This window comes from Ammospiza nelsoni, chromosome 18, assembly GCF_027579445.1.
Source record: "Ammospiza nelsoni isolate bAmmNel1 chromosome 18, bAmmNel1.pri, whole genome shotgun sequence".
Taxonomy (NCBI): Eukaryota; Metazoa; Chordata; class Aves; order Passeriformes; family Passerellidae; genus Ammospiza; species Ammospiza nelsoni.
In genome coordinates this window covers 9,815,688-9,836,557 of record NC_080650.1, presented here as the reverse complement: position 1 = coordinate 9,836,557, position 20,870 = coordinate 9,815,688, and the positions used below count along the sequence as shown (strand labels likewise).

At 47.2% G+C, this 20,870-nt stretch overlaps 1 protein-coding gene across 1 annotated transcript in view; it reads left to right on the top strand.

Moving 5' to 3' along the window:
* The window catches only part of TPCN1 (two pore segment channel 1), a 42,191-nt gene that overhangs the window by 6,537 nt on the left and 14,784 nt on the right, over positions 1-20,870 (top strand). Inside the window, exons 3-12 of the mRNA XM_059485223.1 lie at positions 10,923-11,047; positions 13,458-13,634; positions 14,479-14,592; positions 15,402-15,532; positions 16,704-16,792; positions 17,377-17,411; positions 17,946-18,004; positions 18,739-18,838; positions 19,724-19,840; positions 20,694-20,818. Of these exons, the coding sequence (XP_059341206.1) occupies positions 10,923-11,047; positions 13,458-13,634; positions 14,479-14,592; positions 15,402-15,532; positions 16,704-16,792; positions 17,377-17,411; positions 17,946-18,004; positions 18,739-18,838; positions 19,724-19,840; positions 20,694-20,818 (1,072 nt within the window). The remainder of the gene's footprint in view (positions 1-10,922; positions 11,048-13,457; positions 13,635-14,478; positions 14,593-15,401; positions 15,533-16,703; positions 16,793-17,376; positions 17,412-17,945; positions 18,005-18,738; positions 18,839-19,723; positions 19,841-20,693; positions 20,819-20,870) is intronic.

Here is a 20,870-nt window from a genome sequence, read left to right as displayed (position 1 = left end):
AGGAGGTATTGAGGGCTGCAGTCATTGTGGGTATTTTTTCCAAGCCTTCCTTGTTTTCTGAGCTCTGCAGGAGAGTGGTTGGCACAATGCACACGTTGTGTGTCTCACAGTGGGATGCTCTGTCAAACAGAATCTCTGCACTGTTGACTCTTTCACGCAGAGAGAGAAAAAAAAAAGAAAGAAAAAAACCCAGTGATTTTTGTCTTGAATGCCCCATGCTGTTCAAATCTGAGCTGGTAACTGCATCTACAAGGTAGAGAAGACTTGGGGTAGTGTTCCATTATCCTGGAGTCAAATGGTTCTTTCTCCTTTGTCATCTCCTGCAGCACTGGGGATGGAGATCCCCTCACACTGTAAATCCAGGGGGGATCCTGCAGAGTGGGGCAAGGACTCTGGAAGCTCCACACTGCCTGAAGATGGGAGTGATGACCTTGATGCTTTGAGGGATGGAGCCCCTGCCCTTTGTGTGTCTCTTCCCTAGAGCAGGAAAGCAGGGTGTTTCCTCCCTGAGCTGACTGCTTTCATTGGAAAATGTGGGATAAAGCCATGTGTCGTGTCATCAGGGGGCTCTGCTTTTTTTTTGAACAGGTGGTCCTGGCATTATAAAAGATGTTAAGGAGTTTGAAAGTGTTGGAGCTGCAATTTTCAATTGACAGCTTTCCAGCTCGAACCGGTCACTCCTCAGCCACCACAGCTGACTTGGAAACATTTGGCTCAGGAAGCGGAACAACAGTTGGAAACAAACAGTGATTAGTTTTTTCATGGCTTCCCAGGGAACGCAGCACTTTGTTCGTTTTCCCCCCTCATTTTGTGGTTCCTGTGGATTTTTAAGGCACTGTAGATGCAGGATGTTCACTTTAGCCAAGCCTGCGTACTGGCAGATTAAAATGAGCAAAGGCTGAGCACGCTGAGTTCACTCATCATAACCAATATGATGCTTCTCAGAACTTCCTTTGCCCTTGGTATCTTCACTGAGGAATCCTGCCTGCTGCCGTCAGCCCCCCTGCGTTGAAATCCCATTTTACCCATTTCAATGCTGTAAGAAGTGCTGTATAAACTAAACAGGAGCATCTGGGAAGTGGTTAGAGTTGTTGTTGATTGCCTTTTCCTTATTGCCTTCAGGGGATTTAGGCTTGAATTTGCTGGAAGTAGAATTTATGAGGCAGAACGCTCCATTTCTGATCCTTAAGCTGGGGAGAGTGTGGTGAATTTGATCGGGCTCTCCTGCTGCCTCCCGTGTCTCTGGCTTTTGATCTGCACCTCGCAGGGCTCTCCCTGTGTCTTTACCATAATTGCTTTTTGCATGTGGAGAAGAAGGCTGCTTTTCACATGGCTGCTTGCTTTCTGGGAGCTGCAGGAGCAGGGTTGGGGTTTGGGCCATCTGTGAGTGGTTCTGCAGGATGCTCGGGCACCTGTGCCTCACCTGGGGACACCAGAGGTGACCTGGTGTTGGTCACAGCAGCACCTTGGCCTTGGGGACAGATCCTGGGCATGGCAAGGGGACACTGCTGTGGTTTGAATCACACTGAGGGGGTTTGGAGCATCCAGTGCTGCTTTTTCTGGTGATGTCTGTTTGGAACAAAAGGCTTTTCTTCACCTGCTTGTGTGTGAGGGAAGAAAATTTAGTATGCATGTGTCTGCACAGCTGTGTTAAACCCCCCTGGTTCTGTGGGGCTGGACAGCTCAGCTGCACTTGTATTTCCCACCTAATGTGTGTGTGTTTCTGTATTGCCACTTGGGAACGCCTGTGGTTTGTTCCAGCTATCACTGTTTTTGCAGAGAGAATTTTCATTATCCCCCACAGATCTGGGGAAGTTTATGGCACAAAAGCAAAGTGGATTTCACTAGAATGCACCAATATGTTCCTGGTCTTCATTAACCAAATGAAGAATTAAGACTTAAGGAATCAATCCTGGAAGTGGGAGCACTGAGGAAAATTTTGACATTTGGGTCAGGGGGGTGAAGTGACCCTCTCAAAGCCCTATCTTTTCAAATACATGGCTGGTGGCAGGACCTTATCTCTAGTGGTTGTGAAGGAGAAGACTAAACATTCAAAATTTTCTATACTTTGAGGCAGCACAAATGCCTAGAAAACAGAAATGCTCATGGAAGCTTTAAAACTGTTGGAGAGGCAGCAAAAAGTTATAGTACCAACATGCCTGGGCTGGCTAGCACAAAAGATAATCAGATATGTAGATAAATATATATCAAATGAAGGAATAGCACCTGGAGTGGAGAAAAATCCTGAAGAGAATTGTGGTCAGCAGAGTTAAAGGTGCTCTAAAGGACTTGAGAAATTAAAAAATCATATTAAATGATTCCAGCCTGTCAGGAGTTCAGGGTTTAACACTCCAGCAACAGTGTTACAGGGAAGCTCAAGAAATACAGAATATATTCTGTATTTGCTGAAAAGCCAGATGACACAGTCATTGTATGACCTATTCTTCCATCCCCACACTAAATAGAGATTAAACAGCTGATTCTAAAGGCTGGCATTTAAAAATCAGCAGATGACTTTTGATTTCTGCAGCTGAGGCAGTCTGTACATTGATGAGAGTGACTTTCTTCCAGAAGGTGTTTTGCACCAGGCAGGAGATTGCAGGCCAGCCAGCCAAGATTTCCAGGCAAACAATGGGAAATCAGCAGCAGCTCTTCTAAAATCTGGATTCAAAGGACATTTTTTTGTGTGTGTGGAAGACTTTTGAGTCAAAGTTGTCCATTTTCTGAAGCTGTGGTTCTCTATGAGGGCTGTAGGACTTGAAGCAAGGACCAGTTGAGGGAAAATCAGCTGTTCAGCAGATGCCACATCAATGGTTTAACTCCTTCCTTCCTCTCCAGCCATTAAATGCAACCTCCAGTTGCTGCCAGCAGTGGTGTCCACAAATGTGCAGAAGCCTTTTTTCCTAATGGAGAACAGCTCCCCAGCTCTGGGGGCTGGGGTTTTCCCTGCTTTTCCCTGCTCCTTTACACGTGTCTTCCTCTGAAGTTGGCAGCTTCTCTTCCCTGTGTGAGGGACAAGGCAGAGGAGATGTGGCAGTGTTGTATTTCAAAGGAATCAGCGTGGTGGAGTCGTGTTCTGACACTACAAAACACAATTACCTCCTCAGCATTGCTGCACCACAGCAAATAACTCTAATTGGTCTCAGCCTGTCATGGGAAGATGTTGAGAGTTTGTTATTTAACTTTTAAATTTATGTCATTTTCCTGCTATCCCTCTTTCTTCAGGGAAAGAAGGTCAGTAAGGCACATACCTTATTACTGCTTTCTTCATTCTAGTGCTGCTTTGGCCCTGCTGGAAGTTTGTTACCCAAATTAATCCTGGTTTCTCCCAAAGCTTCCTCTCTGCTTCCCAGTGCTGAATTTGTGACTTCCCTGGGGAGCTGCTGGTGGCTGGAGCTGGCAGTCAGTCCTGGCACACACTGCTCTCCTTTAAAAGGCCAGATTGCAGCTTAATCAAACATCTTTCCAAGCTGCATCAGGGAAATCCAGAGGCTCTGCTTTGGAGAATTGAAATGAGGAACGTGCTCTTAAACTGCTGACATTGTGTTGTTACTGGAGCCAAAGCAGATCTTTAATGTGTTAAAAGCAGGAGACACTGGTTTCCCTTTTTGGAACAAAAAGAGGAAATTCCTTCATGTAACAGGATATGTTAAAGAAATGCTAGAGCTGAGGGACTCTGATATTGTCTCTTTCCATTGCTTCCTCCAAAATTATGAATTAGAAATGTGTGTGTGTGTATTTCATGTCTGGCCTCTCTCTCTCTGCCTTAGGCAGAGCTGTCTCTCCTGTTTTTCCTTTTTGGTTCGGTTCAGCAAAACCTTAACTGCTTCCAATTGTTTTTTCCATTCATTAGTTGTTCCACAGAGCCCCTCAATGACTCAGATATTTAATTCCAGTTATGGTATGATTTTATCTCAGTGTGTGTGAAGCCTTTGTTGCTGTGATACGATCGGAGTGATGAGATTATGGAGCAGATTGGCTGCTGAAAGGATGGATAATGGGAGTTGTAGGTGATCCTTCTGTTGTGGCTTTGGCTTCTCCTTCCTGGTGCTGTTGTGGTTCATTTGTTGAGATAAGAAATAAAGGATATGAAACCAGCAGCAATTTGGCTTGACACAAGTGAGGTTCTTAATTATAGCTTCCTAATGCAGCCTTTCATTCTGTGGGACTTTTACTGAGTAAAAATGCTTTGGATTGGACTTGGCAGCTCTGTTAAGGCAGGAACTCCTGTGCTCCAGTTTTATTTTGAAGGAGTGCCTGCTTCCAGCTCTCCCTGTGATATTTCATGGACTCTCAGATGCAGGAGGGTTTAATCCCACATCTGTCAGGAGGCAGCTTTGTGGAGCAGGGCTTAGACAGGGGGTGGTCTGCATCTGTCAGTTCATCTTCAGCTGCTGAAGTCTTGCTAACCTAATTATGGATTCCAGATATCCCAGAAAGGAGAGATCTGCCCCTCTGCCTCTTGCTGCTATGTATTCAGGAGTGAAAGTTGTCCCAGGATCAAACAGTTCCTGGCCAAAACTTCCCACATCATATTTCAAGAGGAAAAAAAAGCTGGAGTGACTCAGGGATGAGATCAGAGGAGAGCAGGTGTCCTGGGGAGATGAGGCAGTGAACTGCACAGATGAGCATCTCCAACCAACAGAGCTTGGCTGCTGTACATGGGGAAAATTATCCTAATTTTCCTGGAAGTCTTTAATTTAATTTTTTTTTATTCTTCCTTACAAATGTCTCTGTCCCCAGGAGGGTGGTGCAGGAAGTGGTGAATCACCACGACCCTTCTCCTGAGCCTCACAGCAAAGGGTTAACTGGCTGTGCCTCACTCAGAGCTCCCTGGATGGAGCCAGGCTTTCTGCTGGGGCTAAACCATTTCCTACCACGCTCTAGCTCTTCTGGCATGGTGCTCCTTTGTGCCCAGGGGGTTTTCCATGTGTGCAGTGCAGATGTGAGCGAGGATGCAGCGCTCCCCTAATTAAACAGCGCTGCCCATCAGCTGTCTGCCGTGCAAGGAGCACGACTGAGAAGAGGCAATGATATAGAAAATGTGACTTACCATGCTGAGGGACATCTGCTCCTCCTTCACGAGGATTCAGCTCCCTGTGGTGATGGAGGCAGGATGTGAGCTCGTGTTGCTTGCATCCTCGAGTCGAGGCGAGGACGGAGTCGCCTTTCACCCCTCACAGGAAGTGGCAACGTCCGTGTTTTTTAAAAAAACTTTCCTGTCTTAAATAGGAAGCTGAAGTGACTTTATTTGTTGAACTTCACAGCAAGGGAGTGCTGTGAGAATACAGTAAGACAAAGAGCCCTGAGGCCTTTGCATGTGTTTCTGCTGTGCTGTTGTCTCCGAGGAAGAGCATGACTCAGTTACGCTGGCTCGGAATATTCCGAAGTAGATTACTTCTCCTGTAGCAGAAGGGCTTGGCACTGCTCTCTGTTGGAGATGCCCTTTTTTCCTAGGCAACAAACTGACAGCAAATTGTTTAGACTTCCCCATGGCTGTTCTCTTCCTTCCCACAATGAACCAGGACAGGCACTGAGATGTTTTGGGCAGCAGGGACCAGCCCTGCGATGCTCCCGTTGGCACGGCGCTGAGCTGCCAATCTGGCAGAGATTTCCCTGTCGGTCTGTCTGTCTCACCTCTGAGATGTGTGGCCAAGTGCCAGACCAGCTGTGCTTTCCAGGCAGCTTTTTTTCTCCGGGGTAGGTGAGCCTGGCCTTGAAGAGACAAGCCCATGTGTGTTTGTGCCTCAATGCTTGGAAGGAGCAGTCTCTTATCAGCCTTCTTGGAGGACAGAGGGAAGATTTATCCTCTGCAGGTGAAGCTGCATGGCCTGTGAGCCATTGGGAGGGAAAATGCCATCATTGGTGCTGGGACAACTCCAATACTTGACTAAAATCTTGGCTTTGGGACTGAAGATGCCTGCACAGATTGTGTTGGGGAAGGATAGGCATCTACCTTGTTTCCATGTTTTTTTATGGATTTGCGCCTTCTGTAGTAAGTGTTCAGCTGATGAGAGCTTTCCAGGAGAGAGGAATGCTTCTGGAGTGCTGTCCTTCTCCTTGTCCATCCTCACCACAGCCTCAGGGAGCAGCTGAGAGAGCCAGAAACCTCAGCCAGCACAGGGCTCCTGGGTGTGAGCTCAGGAGATCCAGGAGCACCAAGAGAACCTTTGATCCTGCTGGGATCTGCCTTCTTCCTTGGGCTCATGTTCAGTGCTGTGGGATTCCTGGTTATGTTGATACTAAACCAAAAGCTTGGGCTCTGTGACTGAGTTTGGGAATTACAGATCCAGTGAAGATGGTGAAATAGAGAAGGTTATGGCAGTGAGGAATGCAAAGCCTGAAAAAAATTACTCCAACTGAATGGTGGAATGGTAAAATCATGGAATGCTTTGGATTGGAAGGAAGAGACACATTTTTGGAGAACAGATTGCTCCAAGCTCCATCCAGCCCTGAACACACTGGTGACTGGAGCTGCCCAGCCCACGTGCCTGGAGAGTTTGACCTTTCCCCCATGCAGGAAGTGATGCTTTCCTTCCTCTTCCCTCTTTTGATGGATCAGGGACCTTGCAAGGCCACGTGGATGAAGATGTGTCTGTCTCCAAAGCTGTGTGTCCTTGGCATTTCTGTTTTTGCCTGTCAAGCGAAACATTACTCACACATGGAGCTCACTGGAGCAACTTGCATATTGCATCTTACACTGACTCCACACGTGATGCATGAACAGTGTGGATGACAGAATAAGGATATTTTTTGCTGATTTAAGTCACTTCTGCCTTCATATGTTCTGTCATCACGGGTGTACTTGCTAAAATAGCAATATCTGGGCAAGATGGAGACTTATCATCCAAACCATCCTCAAGCATTTAGGAGAGTGCCCTGGGAAGTCCAGTGAAGGCTTTGGAGGCGGGCAGTGAGCCAGTGAGGGAATCTCAGTCTGTTTCAGTGCAAGGCCATAGGAAGTGTGTGCTGGCTGGCAGGCAGAACATCTGGCAAGCTGGCTAATGAGAGCCAGGCTGGGGGAGCTCCAAGGCAAATGGAAGAGCTGCCCTGCAGGGCTGGTTTATAACTCTCTGAATTTGTAGGAGGTTACTAGTTTGTTGGAATTTTGAAAAAAATTACTATTTATTTGAAGAAGTGCAGACATCAAAAACCAGGAATTCCAGAGTGACTTGAGTTTGATGTATAATAGCTGCCTGGGAAGGGTGATTTATCCCAGCCTCCTGTGGATGTTTTCTGTCCCTTATTCTCCTCTCAGCTCTGCCCTGGAGATCCCCCATGGCTGCATGAGCTCCTCTGAATGAGAGGAGTTTGTTTGCTCTCGGCCCATGGAGAGTTTTTCCTTCCACTAAGCAGGGAATTTGTTTTGCAGAGGGAGAGGTTTGGGCTCTGGAAAGTTTATGCTCCTTCTCTTTCTTCCTTGTTTTTTTGTTTTTTATTGTAATGATGACATATGGAAACTATTTACACAGGAGCATGCTCGGCTGCACTGAATGGAAATGCTGGAGTCCCGGCAGTCTCGTTCTGGATGCCTTGTGTAAGCAGCCAGCTGGTTTTGCTTTTCCTTTTTTTTTTTCCTCTTTCCCCCCGCTCTTTTCTTTTTTCCCCTCCCTCCCTGCCTCTCTCTGTTTTCAGGGAACGCCTGGGACAAGTTACACAAGTGTAAGGAAGGAAGCTTTGCCATCTGTGACCGGCTCACTTCTCTTCCTTTGGCGTGCCCCTCACGCCGCAAACTTCACCAAATATCTGTTTTCTTTTTCGTGCCGGAGATCCCTCGCTGTGCCTGCTCAGCACTTCCACTCCTCTCCCCGTTAGCTCATCGTGAGCAACTTGTGCTAAATGCCAAAACACGAGAGCGCAGCACATTCGCCAGCACCACGCTTGTGCCTGGCAGCTCCTCGTCCTGCAGCTCAACCTTCCCAAACCTCACCCCGGGAAACACCCAGGCAAAGGATCTCACTCCTCATCCTGCAGCTCGACCTTCCCAAATCTCAGCCAGGGAAAGGATCTCTCACGGAGCTCTTCCTCAGAGGGGAGGAGGGGAGAAGGCGCTCACTTCTGCAGGCAGCAGAGCAGGATCTCTTGTGCGGAGCTTTGCCCCGAGGAGCAGCTGTGGGAAGGAAGGAAGGGGAGGCAGGAGCGGCGGGCTGCGAGCACCAGGGGCTGCCATGCAGTGGAGGGAGCTGCCTGCCATCTACCTCGAGGATCCCGGGAGCCCCGTGCAGAGATCCTCCTATCTCATTGAGCTCCATACTGATGGTAAACGCCGTCGGGGATGTGGTGCAGCACGAGCGGAGCCGAGCTTGCATTAGTCTGTGTCATTGTTATCATGGGAGCAGCTGAGGAAATTAGCTCGCTGGAGGGCTGCCAAGCACACAGTCAGAGGGCTGCTCTTGGAATTTATTATTATTTTTATTATTATTTATGACCCAGATGATGCTGTTGCCTCAGGGATGCTAGATCAACCTTCTGGTACCTGATGGGGAAGGAGCTGATCCACAAAATGCAGCTCCCCACCGGAACACTGGCGTGCCTGTGCTGTTGTCTGTGCCTGGTTTAGACAGCAGGAAAGCATCTTGATTTCTAGAGCTGTTTTTTGGTTCTGATTTGCATCTCTTGAGTGCTGTTTTGTATTTGCAACCTTGGTCTCAGAGCTGGGACAGCTCTCCTGTGGGAAGCACAGAGCAGGGTCCTGTCCTGGGTTTTGCTGGAGTGTGTCTTTTCCTAGTGCCTGTCCTTTCCAGAGAGGTTAATTCTTGCAAAAGAGCTGCTTCAGGGTTAAAGGTGATTTTGGCATCTTTGTCAGGGTTAAAGGTGATTTTGGCATCTTTGTCGGGGTTAAAGGTGATTTTGGCATCTTTGGGCAGGGTCCAGTGTGTTGGTGTTTAGGTTACTGCTACAAACCTTTGCTGTTTTGGTCACAGTGTGTTTTGATCCTCGTAAATTTTGTATATTCTGCAATGTAAAGCCCAGGTTCTGATGAAGATATGCTCCTCCTGTAACTATTAAGCATCAAATATGAAAAGGTTTTGCTTTCAGGCTGCAGTTTGAGGGAGTCTGTCTTTTTGAGACACATCCCCAGCAAAAGCTTTATAAATAATAACATTTAAGAACTTTTTAGAGCTTGCAATATAACGCTTCTGATTTTTGCATATGGCTGTCATCTCTTAGTTAAAAAGCAGACAAACCAGAAGGCTGCCATTCCAGCTCCATGGATAAATAAAAACTCCATCATTCAGTTTTTTTATTTTTTTTTCCAAGAGCTGTGCTAAATCAAGGGGTGTGGGGGAGGAACCGGCCTCATTCAAACATTTGTCCAGATTTTGAGTGGTATTTTAAGGGTGTGGGGGAAGCAGGGAAGAGAAACAGGCTTCGTGCTGCAGAATGCTCAGCAACCTGAGTGTGCAATCTGGAAGGTCTTCACAAACCCCAGAGAAATGTTATCTTAATTTGATTTGGGGGTGGAAGAGGCAGCTGTGGCTGTGCACTGGTGAAGGGGCTCTGATTTCTTCCCACTCCCTGCCTCTGCCAGCAGCACATGGTGCCATTTCTCTTGGCGGGTGCAGAGTTTTTGGCATGGGCTCCCTCTCCACTCCAGAGGGTGTTCTGGAGAGACTGAATCAGTAATTCATCCAGGATTATTTTGTCACAGCAAATCTTCAGCAGGCTGTCATGAGAGGGGAAGAGAACCTCGTGGTGCTTTTTGCCCACTCTCAGATAACAACTTTGAACACAGAGGGAACGAGCTGCCACACCACAGCTCCTGTGCTCATAAAAAAAAAGGGGGAAATCAGCACTGCTGTGCTGGCAAGCTCAGTTTTACATGTACCCACTTTGGGAACATGAGGCACTGTAGAAGGGAAGTCTCTTCTGAGAGCAGGAACAACCATGTGATGTGGGAAATGTCTGAAACTCTGAAGAACTGAGAGTATGGCTGGCTCCACCACAGGCCCTAAGCAGGTGTCACTGCTGGGGGTTCTCTGCTCAGTATTCTTTGTCAAAGGTAAAATAAAACCCCCAGTCCCAGAAGAAGAAACCAAGTGACATTCCCTTTTTGTAGAGTAATTGTCTTCTCGCTTAGTTTTCATCTGTCTTAATAGCACTGAGGCTGCAGAATGCAAAAATGGCAGTTATTTTGGAGTTTACATACATGCCCTGTATAACTCTCCTGTGGGAAGGGCACTGTGGATGTGTAGCTCTTCTTGGGAGTTGCTGTTTTGCAATTTAATTGTTTTGGGGTATTTTTAAACAAAATCTTTATTTACAAAATCTGGTTCACATGTTCAATATGGTATTGTTGTGTAGTTCTTTGCTGGTGAGAAGGACAGGCCCTCAGAAATGTCAGAATTAATGCGTGCAGTGTGAACAGAAAATTCATCTTGTGGTTTGTTTGCATCAGAGGGGTGTCAGTACTCATCAGCACCTCAGAGTGTTGATGTGTTATTTAGTGAAGTGCTGGGAGAAATGGGGCTTTCTGCTCAAAATACTGACAGCTTCTCTCCTCACTTTGGTGCCCCATGGCAGGGGCAGTGCTGTGTCCATCCTTCCATGGCCTCTGCTCCAGGGATATGTGCAAAAGCTTCCTGCTCTTCCTGCTCCTTCAGCAAACACTCTTCTCCATCCTGGGAGGCTGGTGGCTCTTACCTGCCTGCTTGTAGATTGTGCTGCTGATAGCAAGCTTCAGGCATGACAGCACACCCCCCTGAGCCAGGAGAGCTGCTTGCTGCACTGAGTAGGAAGCTGTCTCTTCCGATGATCTTCCGGGAGCATCCCCGTGTGCAAGTGCTGCCTTTGAGCGTCTCTTTAAAGCTCCTACCTGCCAAGAGTCAATTTGTCAGTGTGCAGCTGCCACTTCCCAGCTGCTGTGGCTGTCTGTGATCCCAGAGCCCTCCTGATGGCTGATCCCTGTTTCTCTGCTGCAGATGGAGGCAGCTACGACGTGGTCAGCGATGCCTCCAGCCCCGCGGCCAGGGAGTGCTGCGCCCAGCAGGGCTCTGCCCGCCACAACTGGGAGATGAACTACCAAGAGGCAGCCATCTACCTCCAGGTGAGCCCTGCTGCGTGGGGGGACAGTGCTCTGCAGGAGATACACTGGTTGTTGGCCATGGGAAGCAAACAGCTTCTGTGCTGGGGCTGAAAATTCAATGCATTCTGCTTCGGGAGTGGGGCGGTGCTGGGGGCACCTCCAGGTGGGCTTTGGGAGTCATTTGGGGCAACCAACAACAAAATACCCAATCCTGTCCCAAGGGCTGTGCTGGCTGGGGGTTCAGCACATGCACAGTTCTGCCACCTTGGCATGGAAGTTTCTGCAGCTGGTCACAGATTGTCATTTCAGTTGGTCACAGATTGTCATTTCTGCAGTCACTCCAGGGGGAATGGTCAGTGCTCTCCTGTTCTGGAAGTGCAGGTCCCAATCCTGCCTAGGCCATGGGATGGCCCAATTAGTGTCAGTCAAGTCCTGCAGGTCATGTGAGGCACAAGAGAAAGCAGAGGTCTTGATTTCTACAGGATTAAAGGATGCTGGGGTTAGGATCAGCCCAGAAGTGAAATTTATAATATTTAAAACAACGAAGAATCAAACCCCACCCATGCTTCAGTTAGCAGAAACACCATCCTTACTGCAACAAAGGGTTTGCTTTTTTAAGGTTGCTGTGCATCTGGTGTGAGGAATTAGCCCCCAAAATTGAGCTTCTCCCAGAGCTGTCCAGTCTGAAGTGGTTGCTGGTTCCATTACTGTCCATCCTTCCTTCTCTTCCTTCCCTTTCAAAACTCTGGGATGCTTTGGACCCAGCAGGTTGTTTTTTTTGTTTAAGCCACTTCAAGGTGATAAAAACCATTTGTTCCTCCATGCTCTGACCCCGCTGGACTGAGAAATCTCACTTCTCAGATATTTTAAACCAGTGTAGGCTGGATCTTGACAACACTTGAGCTCCGTGGTGTGACAATGGCAGGGTGGCTTCAGCCTCCATCCCAGGCTTTTGTTTGAACTCCTGATTATTGGAGCAGCTCTGCAAAGGGTCATTGAGCTGTGCAGCTCTGATGGTAATGGGCACAGCAGGTCTGGCCCTTCGGATGGGGATGATTGCTGCTGCTGCCTTCACCAATGGCCACGGTGACACTGTCCTTGAAATGAGGTAGAATCAGTTAAAGAGAGTTCTGTGAGCAGTGGCTGCAGGCAAGTGTTGGGTCTGGATAGGAGGGTTTTGCTGTCCAGGCACGTTTGGAATTGTTTGGCTCCCAGGAGGCAGGATTTAGGCTGTTTGTCATTCCACAAGTGTGTCCTGCCAGGGTGGATGGAAAGGACCCTGCTGATCTCAGCCTGGGCTCTGTGCAGGGCTGGCTCTGTCCTGCTCCAGCCCAGATCTCTGACCCAGCAGTGTTTGTTCTGAACCCCAGTGTGAGCTGGATCCAGTGAGACACACTGGGAACCCTCTCCTGAGCAAGTCTGGGGAATGCTTCCCTTCCAAAAGGAGAGTTCCCTGACCTCGTTATCCTTTTGCAATCACAGCTATTCTGCTTTGATAGTAATAGCTTGGCTGTCCTTGCAGTAATTGCCTGCCTGGGAAGATGTTAATTTAAACAAAACCTCACCACTTCTTGTGCATCTGTGTGGCCCTGCTGGGGAAAAGTGATCTCTTATGACAGTTCCCAAGAGGCAGCAAGTTTCCTGTGAGTGACAAAAGCTCCCTTGCCAGAACTGTTGACTCAAGAAAAAGAAGAAGCTATTGGGTGGTTCTGATGAAAACCCTCTAAAATCTCCCCAAACTAAGTTTCATCCTAGGGGTAAAAATAGTCATGATGTAGCTGTTTGAAAATCAGTTGTAGGCAAAGTGTTAAGATGGAGCATCTGACCTTTTAATGTTAATTAAGCTTTCTAGTTAAGAGGGAGTGACAAATCAGCATAGAGACTTGTTAATTTTGCATAGAGTCTGTCTACATTCCTGAAGCAGAAAACACTGTGTGTGCTCCAATGTTTTCTCCCAGACATTTTGCAAGGCCAAGATAAGGAGGAACAACTGTCAGCCAGGTGCCCTGGAGCTTATCTGGGTGTTTTCGTGTTCTGTCCTGGAGAAGTTTAATCAAACAAGTCTGTAAACATGTAGAAATAGTTGCAAGTAAATGAAGTGCTGTGTTTGTGTTGGGATGTTGGCTGAAGCTTCTTTGCCTGCCTTTACAAATTCTCCCAGCTCTCTGCCTCATTGTGAAAAGCCTCAGGGGTTTCTGAAGCAGGAGTTTGTGGGTATTAAAGAGTTTCATTACTGAAATGTGGTTATGAGCAGAAGGGGATGTCCCGTGTGTGTAGAGTCCATTCCTCAATAAACACATCAACAACAGGCTGTAAATGGGAGTAGTCTGTTGGGAATTGTATCAAATCCCTATAAAAATCTGCATTCTTCACTCTTTTATAGTACCAAGAGTCACTAATGCTGTTCCCTCCTTTATTCCTGCTGCCCTAGGAAGGAGAAAATAATGACAAGTTCTTCACCCACCCCAAAAATGCCAAAGCGCTCGCTGCCTACCTCTTTGCACACAACCACCTTTTCTACCTGATGGAGCTGAGCACGGCCCTGCTGCTGCTGCTGCTGTCCCTGTGCGAGGCCCCAGCCGTCCCCATGCTCCGCCTGGGCATCTTTGTGAGTACCTGGCCCTCTGCAGCCTGGGGAAGAGGGAAATGATGGCTAAACCGAGAGGAAGGAGGAGGCAGTAAGAGGAAAAAAATCCACCTGCTTTGTTCTGTAAATGGTTGACAGCAGATAGGCCAGACAGCAAAACTTCCTTTTTCCGTCTGATCTAGGCAGACCACAATGAAAGTGATACTCATTTTGTGTTATCAGTTTGTGCAGTTCTTCATTTAGTAACAGAAATTGGTGGGTTTTTCCTTTTTCATGAGATAAGTCAGCAGTCTGTGGGCTTTGATGAGGTGGTTTCAAAGCTGTTGTCAGGGCTGGTGTCATTACCCCATCACCACCACTGGTTCCTAGAACACAGATCGGGACCTTCCCTGTGATTATCCAGAATGTCTAATTCAAGGAAAAACCCTTCTCTGTATAAACTCTCCCTGCCCAGAAGCTCTCCTTGTGTGTTCCACTAAAAAAAATTACAGTCTCCATCTTTTTTCAAAGTGTTTCTGCTCAAGTTATTGATACATTTGAAACAAAAGGCCGAGATATCAATAAGTTTTTTCCTGTGTTGCTCAAGCCCAGAAGGATTTCAAGAATTTCTTGCCTGGTACTGCTTAGAGAAAAACTGCCCAGGCTTTAATAAAAGCACAAAGCAGTAGATATAGAAATTTTGAAATAGATATAGAAATTTTGAAAAACACTGCTATGTTAGCTGTAAAAGAGTGGCTTGGGGTTTTCCTGCATGCCACAAGGCAATGCTCAGACTGCTGTCAAAGCCAGCTGCTCCTTGGAAAAGGAGGGGCAGGAGTGTGGCCTGTGCTGTGCTGCTGTGCTCACCGAACCTGTGCTGCGGCAGGTCCACGCTACCCTGGAGCTGTTCGCGTTAATCGTGGTCGTCTTTGAGCTCTCCATGAAGATGAGGTGGCTGGGCTTCCAAACCTTTATCAGGCACAAAAGGACTATGGTCAAGGTGAGTTTTCTGCTTGATTGTCAAGGTTTCTCCTTTAGAACCTCCAAGAACCAAAGAGCCAGATGCAATCTTGGCCTGCACTGCGGCAGGGTGATGTAGCTGCTGTGTCCCAGCTGCCGGATGATTCATGTGAGATCCCCTCAGGTCTCAGGATCTCTGCTGCTCACAGTCACCCCAAAATACATTAGAAAGTCTAAGAAGGAGTCAGAACTCTTCTGTTCTTTTTCTCAAGGATGTTTATTGTGTCTTACCTATAAAATGCTTTCTCTGGCCTGCCGAGGTCCATTCAGCAGGTCAGACAGAGGCACTCTGCCTGCCCCTAGGGTGGTGTTATCTTTTTATACTAAAAACTACATGTACATTATTTACCATAACTTCCCACTACCTATCACCTATGTTAGACAGTGAGCTTCTACTCTAAACCAATCCAAAAGTACTAGCATCACCCAGAAGATGGAGGCTAGGAAGAAGGAAAAAGGACAAGGCACACCCAAATTCCTCCATCATGGGACCCCGAGCCCCCATTATAAAAACCTCCAAAATCTATTTTTTCACCCTGTGACAGACTATTATTCTACTTAAACTCTTTTGACTTGTAATTCTTCATATAAAGGTGGTAATTTGCTCCATGGGTCAAGATCAAAGGCACAGGGGTCTGGGGCTCTGTGCCAAGGTCTCTGAGCTCCTTGGGCAGGGCAGCCAGAGGGATGTCCTGGGTTCCAACACTCAGGGACACCTCCCGTCCTTCAGATGTGCAGATGAACAGGTGTTGAGGCCAAGCTTTGCCTGTGATCCCCCCTTTCTTGCAGACGTGTGTGCTGTTGGTGCAGTTCATCGAGGCCATCGTGGTGCTGGTGCGCCAGACCTCGCACGTGCGCATCACCCGCGCCCTGCGCTGCATCTTCCTCGTGGACTGCCGCTACTGTGGGGCTGTCAGAAGGTGATGCTGGGCTCTCCCCTCGCTCCTGGGGCTGGGCTGGAGGGAAAGCACTCAGATCTTGGAGTTGGGCATGGGTTCTGGGTCTTCAAAGAGATGGGAGATGTTGTAGTTGTTGTAAAGTTGTTTATTGCGTGAATACGTCAGTCTCGAAGAGTTCAGAGTATTGAGGTCCGTGCTAAAGCTTCCTGGCGTAGAGTCCTGATGTTCTGAGCAGCAGCTAGCAGCTACTATCCCTCTTTTCCTTCTCCTTTGCACCCCAATACAGATGGTTTTTATTCATAAATCATCCAATGAGCTAAAAACACAATTCTAAAACATTCTTCCTATCTGAGCTTGATTCTAATGTGTGAAAGCAGTGTCAGTTCTTACCCAAAATCTACACATGTAGTTCTGTCTGTTCATGCAAATAGTTCTGTCTGTTCTATCCAGAAATGCAAGCAATGTTCTGTTTTCATTATGCCTAGCACTAAGTTAATTTTGTGAAAGGTAACACTACTGAAATTTAAACTAGACTTTAGGGCTTTTACTAATTAACACAGTTTCTTAAGACACTTAAAATATATTTCTACTTACTTAAAACGAAAGCTTACACTTTTACTTCATTTCTGTGTGGCTTAATATATTTCATTTTCTCTAAAGGTTCCAATTTAATCCCTGCATTCCTTTCTCTCTCTGAGGGACTCAGAGAGGCTTCTGTTTCATGCATTCCAACAAAATCCTGCAAGCATCCAGGGAAAGTCAGTGTCTTTCACTGGCATTTGTGTTGGAGATGGTTCCACTGTGAGCTAAGTGTGGATGTGCTGGTGGTGCACAGGGCTTGGGTGTATAAACCAGCTCAGAGAGACCAGCACAGGGTGTGGCTGCCCTGGCCCTGCTCCTGGGCTTGCCTGGAAACTGCACAGTGAATCAGGGCTGGTCTTCAGTCTGCAGAAGCAGAGCTGACAACATGACATTAGTGTTGTTTGCAGTACCTGAGAGCTGACTGCAAAGGACAGATGGGTAGCTTGGAAATGATCCTAATTTAGCAAGCTTTCTACTTTTGATCCTTGGAGGGAGTGGGAAGAAAGCCCTCAAGTGTGGGGGGTGGTGGTGGGTTATTTTCTTTCCCCTGACAACCTGGAGGAGTAAATGTGCAAATTTTAATTTATTAATGTTTTCTCTTATTTTTCAGAAATCTGCGACAGATCTTCCAGTCCCTCCCACCATTTATTGACATCCTTCTCCTCCTGCTTTTCTTCATGGTGATTTTTGCTATTCTGGGTGAGTTGTATTATGGCTGGAGAAGAGATGCTCTTAACCAGTGATTGTCCAAAAGCAGCATGAGCAGCCTGGATGAATGTAAAGCTGGTCAGATCCAAAGTGTTGCCAGCATCTTCCATTTATTCTATTTCATCTGCAGTCTTCAGGCAGAGTTAAAACATCCAAAACATCTGAAGGCTGAGTATTTAATTTTGAGACAAAAGCCCTTTTGACCTCTTCCAGAGCACAGTCAGTGGCTGTGTGTTTTCAAGCTCTGCTTCCACCAGCTCTTCCTCAGTGTTAACACTTGATTCTGCATCCCCACAAATGCATGTGTCTGGAGTGTGCCTGCTACAGCCCAAACCATTCCCAGAAAGTTTATTTTCCAAAAGGAGCAGGGAAATGCCAATGACATCTATTGGCAGATCTCTGTGGAGAAAGTCTTCCACATACTCCCATCCTCAGGGTGTCAGAGAGGATTTGCTGTTAGTGGGACCTTCCCTTTGGGAACTGCTCCACTGCTCAACATTGAACTGACTTTATTTTTGTTTGTTTTTTTTTTTTTTCCTTTCTCTCCTCCTCTGTTTTCTCTGCTGCCTCTTTAGGTTTTTACTTGTTTTCTCCTAACCACTCGGATCCAGTGAGTATCTTGATTTTTTTTTCATTAAGAATTCAGCATTACAGTGCAGTCATAGTTAATTAAACCATGTGAGATCAAACACTGGCTGCTCCTGGCAGTGCCACCCTGCTTTACCCTCTGTGGGGAGGAAGACTGTGAAAGGAGCTTCCTCCAAGAGAGGATGTCCCAAAGGGAGCATTCTCAGAGTTGTTCCTTGTTCTTGGTGCCTTCATTCAGCCAGAAGAGCCACCTGCCACTGTCCCCAGGGGAGGAGGTGTCTGGGGCAAAGCTCAGCCACTTCCACTGCTGTGGTCAGAGTCCAGCAGCCACTGGTTCTTGCTGCTGCCTGGGAAAAAATACTTATAAAAATGTGCTTTTGGTTTAACCCTTACACACCATTTCTCAGGGAAATTTAAAAGTGCTGAAGCACTTTTCCCTATGGAAGGCATCAGGGAATTGTGGGTGTGCCTGTATCCAGAGGGGTGGTTGTTTCTTTGAACAAAATGTCCCTGTGAGTTCCTGCTTGCATTTTGTCATGAGAATTTTTTCTTTCAGTACTTCAATACCTTAGAGAACAGCCTGGTGAATCTCTTTGTGCTTTTGACCACTTCAAAGTAAGTTCATGCTCTTCTATCTCAGCCTTTCTCTTTGTCCCAAAGGAGTCTGGCAGAGCCAAGAGTTTATCTGCAGAAATGCTCTGTCTCTAAATATGTGACCCCTTTCCTCTGCTTGAGAGAGAGAGATGTGCAGGGTCAGCCTGCATGGGAAGAGCTGCTATTCCATTTTGCTTTAGGACACTGTGACCTCAGCTGCAGAGTTATCTCTAAGGACTCAGATGTCTTCATCACTGTGAGGGCACTAAGGGGGAAACAGCTTTGTTAGGCCTTGGTGCAAGAAGGGAAAATGTGTTTGTGCTCCTTTGTCAGCCAACAGCTCACTGTTGAGACCTAGCTTCCCATTCCTGTGCTGCACTTCACCTGTCTGCAGGGAAATTGGGATAACAGCAGTGAGTAAATATTGATCTGCTGTCAGGCAGAGCCCTGGGGATTAGGAAATTAGCAAAGGATGGAAGAAATCTGAGGTGGTAACACCTGCACTGAGGCTGTACTGCTGTTGTTAAGTACCAAAGCATAGCCCTTAACCACACCACAAATCCCATTTGGTGTTTGGGGTGTGTGAGGATTGCACTTGCCACATTTATTTTTATTCTGAATTTTGTACAAATGTGCAGATCTGTAGATGTGAGTTCATACACACACACCCCCCCCATGCCCTGTGCCTGTTGCTGTGCAGTGGGCTGTGTACCATGAGATTTTTGGGGTTCACCCTTGTGTCCTTTGGGGTGCAGTTTCCCTGATGTGATGATGCCGTCCTACGCCCGCAACCCCTGGTCCTGTGTGTTCTTCATCGTGTACCTCTCCATCGAGCTCTACTTCATCATGAACTTGGTGAGTGCCCAGGGGAGCACTTCCCTTCCCTCTGCCTGCTTGTGGAGCTCATTGCTCAGCAGAGTCTTCCCCATTCCCAGAACTGCTCTGCAATCATCTCAGACCCTTTGGCAGAACACTTCTAGAGGTGGCAGCTTGGCTACAGATAGAACTCTTTTAATGTCTAACCATGAGGAATTGAACTAAATCACAGAAAACCAAATTATATGAGCATCTTTCAACTACTCTCCCATTAATATCGTGCTTGGAGTGACATACTCAGTTACATGAAATTTATTATCCTTCTCTGTCTTAATTATTTATCATAAAATGGCATTTTATTATCTGGACTTGCCCGAAATACTTTGTAAATCAGTTTGAAGGGGATGGAATTACTCAGGATGGCAGGGCTGCAGTGCTGATCACTGCAGAGTGAGAGCATGGCTGCCCGGTGGAGGATGTGAGTGCTGGAAAAGGCCTTGCCAAAGGAGCTGAGGAATTCTGCAGCCCAGGGTGAGAGATTTGATGCTTGTGGTTGGATTTCACTGCCTCCCCAGATGGAGGGTTGGATTTGCTGTGTGTTAGCCAAAGCTCACAGGAAGGGTGGATCCAGAGAGCAGCCCCCAAACCCTGCTTTCCAGGGACAGATCAGGGCATTTTAATCTTTTGATACGGTTTTCTGCTGGCATTTTTGTAGCTCTTAAAACCCACTAGCAGGTGTTGAGAGGCCAGAAACATCTGGACCTCCTCTAAAAAGTGGATCAGATCTTGGGGATCCCTTTGTGGGATCCCTGCTGCCAGCAGGACCTCACTGACCCCATCAGCATCTGCTGTGCCTCCCTGAAACCCTGCAGAGTATAAAGGTCAAAACAGCACTTATTTCTTATTTTTTTCCTGTCTTCTCAGCTTCTGGCTGTTGTGTTTGACACCTTCAATGACATTGAGAAGAGGAAGTTCAAGTCCCTGCTGCTGCACAAGCGCACGGCCATCCAGCACGCGTACCGGCTGCTGGTCACCAAACAGGTACAGCTGGGCCAGCAGCACCCTGGCCTGGCTGCTGACTTCCAAAAAATGGCTTTTATCTCTCTTCATTGTGATCAGGCTCACCATGGGCTGGGTTTTTTTTCATTCATGTTCACCTCTGTTAGCAGAGAAAAAGCAGAGTGCTCTGAATTTCAGCCCTGCGTGAGGTTATGGCTTGGTGAAATGAGGGAGGTTTGTTCTGGAGTGCATGTGATCATTGATTTCTCTCTGAATCACTCTGGGTCACTTGAGGACTTGTTTGGCTTACCAGGCATCACTACTGAGAGGAGGGATGGGTCATACAATTGAAAATACAATCCATTTTCCAGATCCTGCACAAGTGAGCAGTGCAGAAACAGAAGGAGTTCACCTACAAACGGCTTTTAACAGAGACAAGCACTGTGGGGAGAAAGTTGAGTTCTTGCTTAACTTGTTGGAGCAGCAAGAGAAATAAGACCCAAAAATAACTAACCCACTTCTAGCAGATTAGTTCATGTTTAGTGCACATAGCTGATGGTCTTAAAAAAGTGCCATGGTGGGATCTCTTAGGCTGCCTGCTAATTTCCCAAGAAGAGGGGTTGAATTCTGCTTGGGGTGTCTGGTTGGACAATTTTCAGGTGATGGGGCAGCAGGGAACAGTTCTGCATTTGCTGAAGGGACCCATTGCCAGAAAGGCTTTCTGATCTCTGTGCCCTGGGACGAGCTTGGTGTGTTAAAGTAATAGCTCAGGGTGCTTTGGGGGCTCAGTTATAACGGATGAAATCCTGCTTAAAACAAATCCAGAGTGAGAATTAAAAGCTCTGTTCATTCCTGCGTGCTGCTGCTGCTTCTGACAGCGTTCCTTTGTTGCCAGAGGCCATCTGGAATTTCCTTCAAGCACTTTGAAGGGCTGCTGCGGTTCTACAAGCCTCGGATGTGTGCCAGGGAGAGATATCTCACCTTCAAAGCACTGAACCAGAGCAATACCCCTTTAGTCAGGTAGGATGGTCCTGCTGCTGTGTCACTCACATATTTTATAAAAATCCTTTCC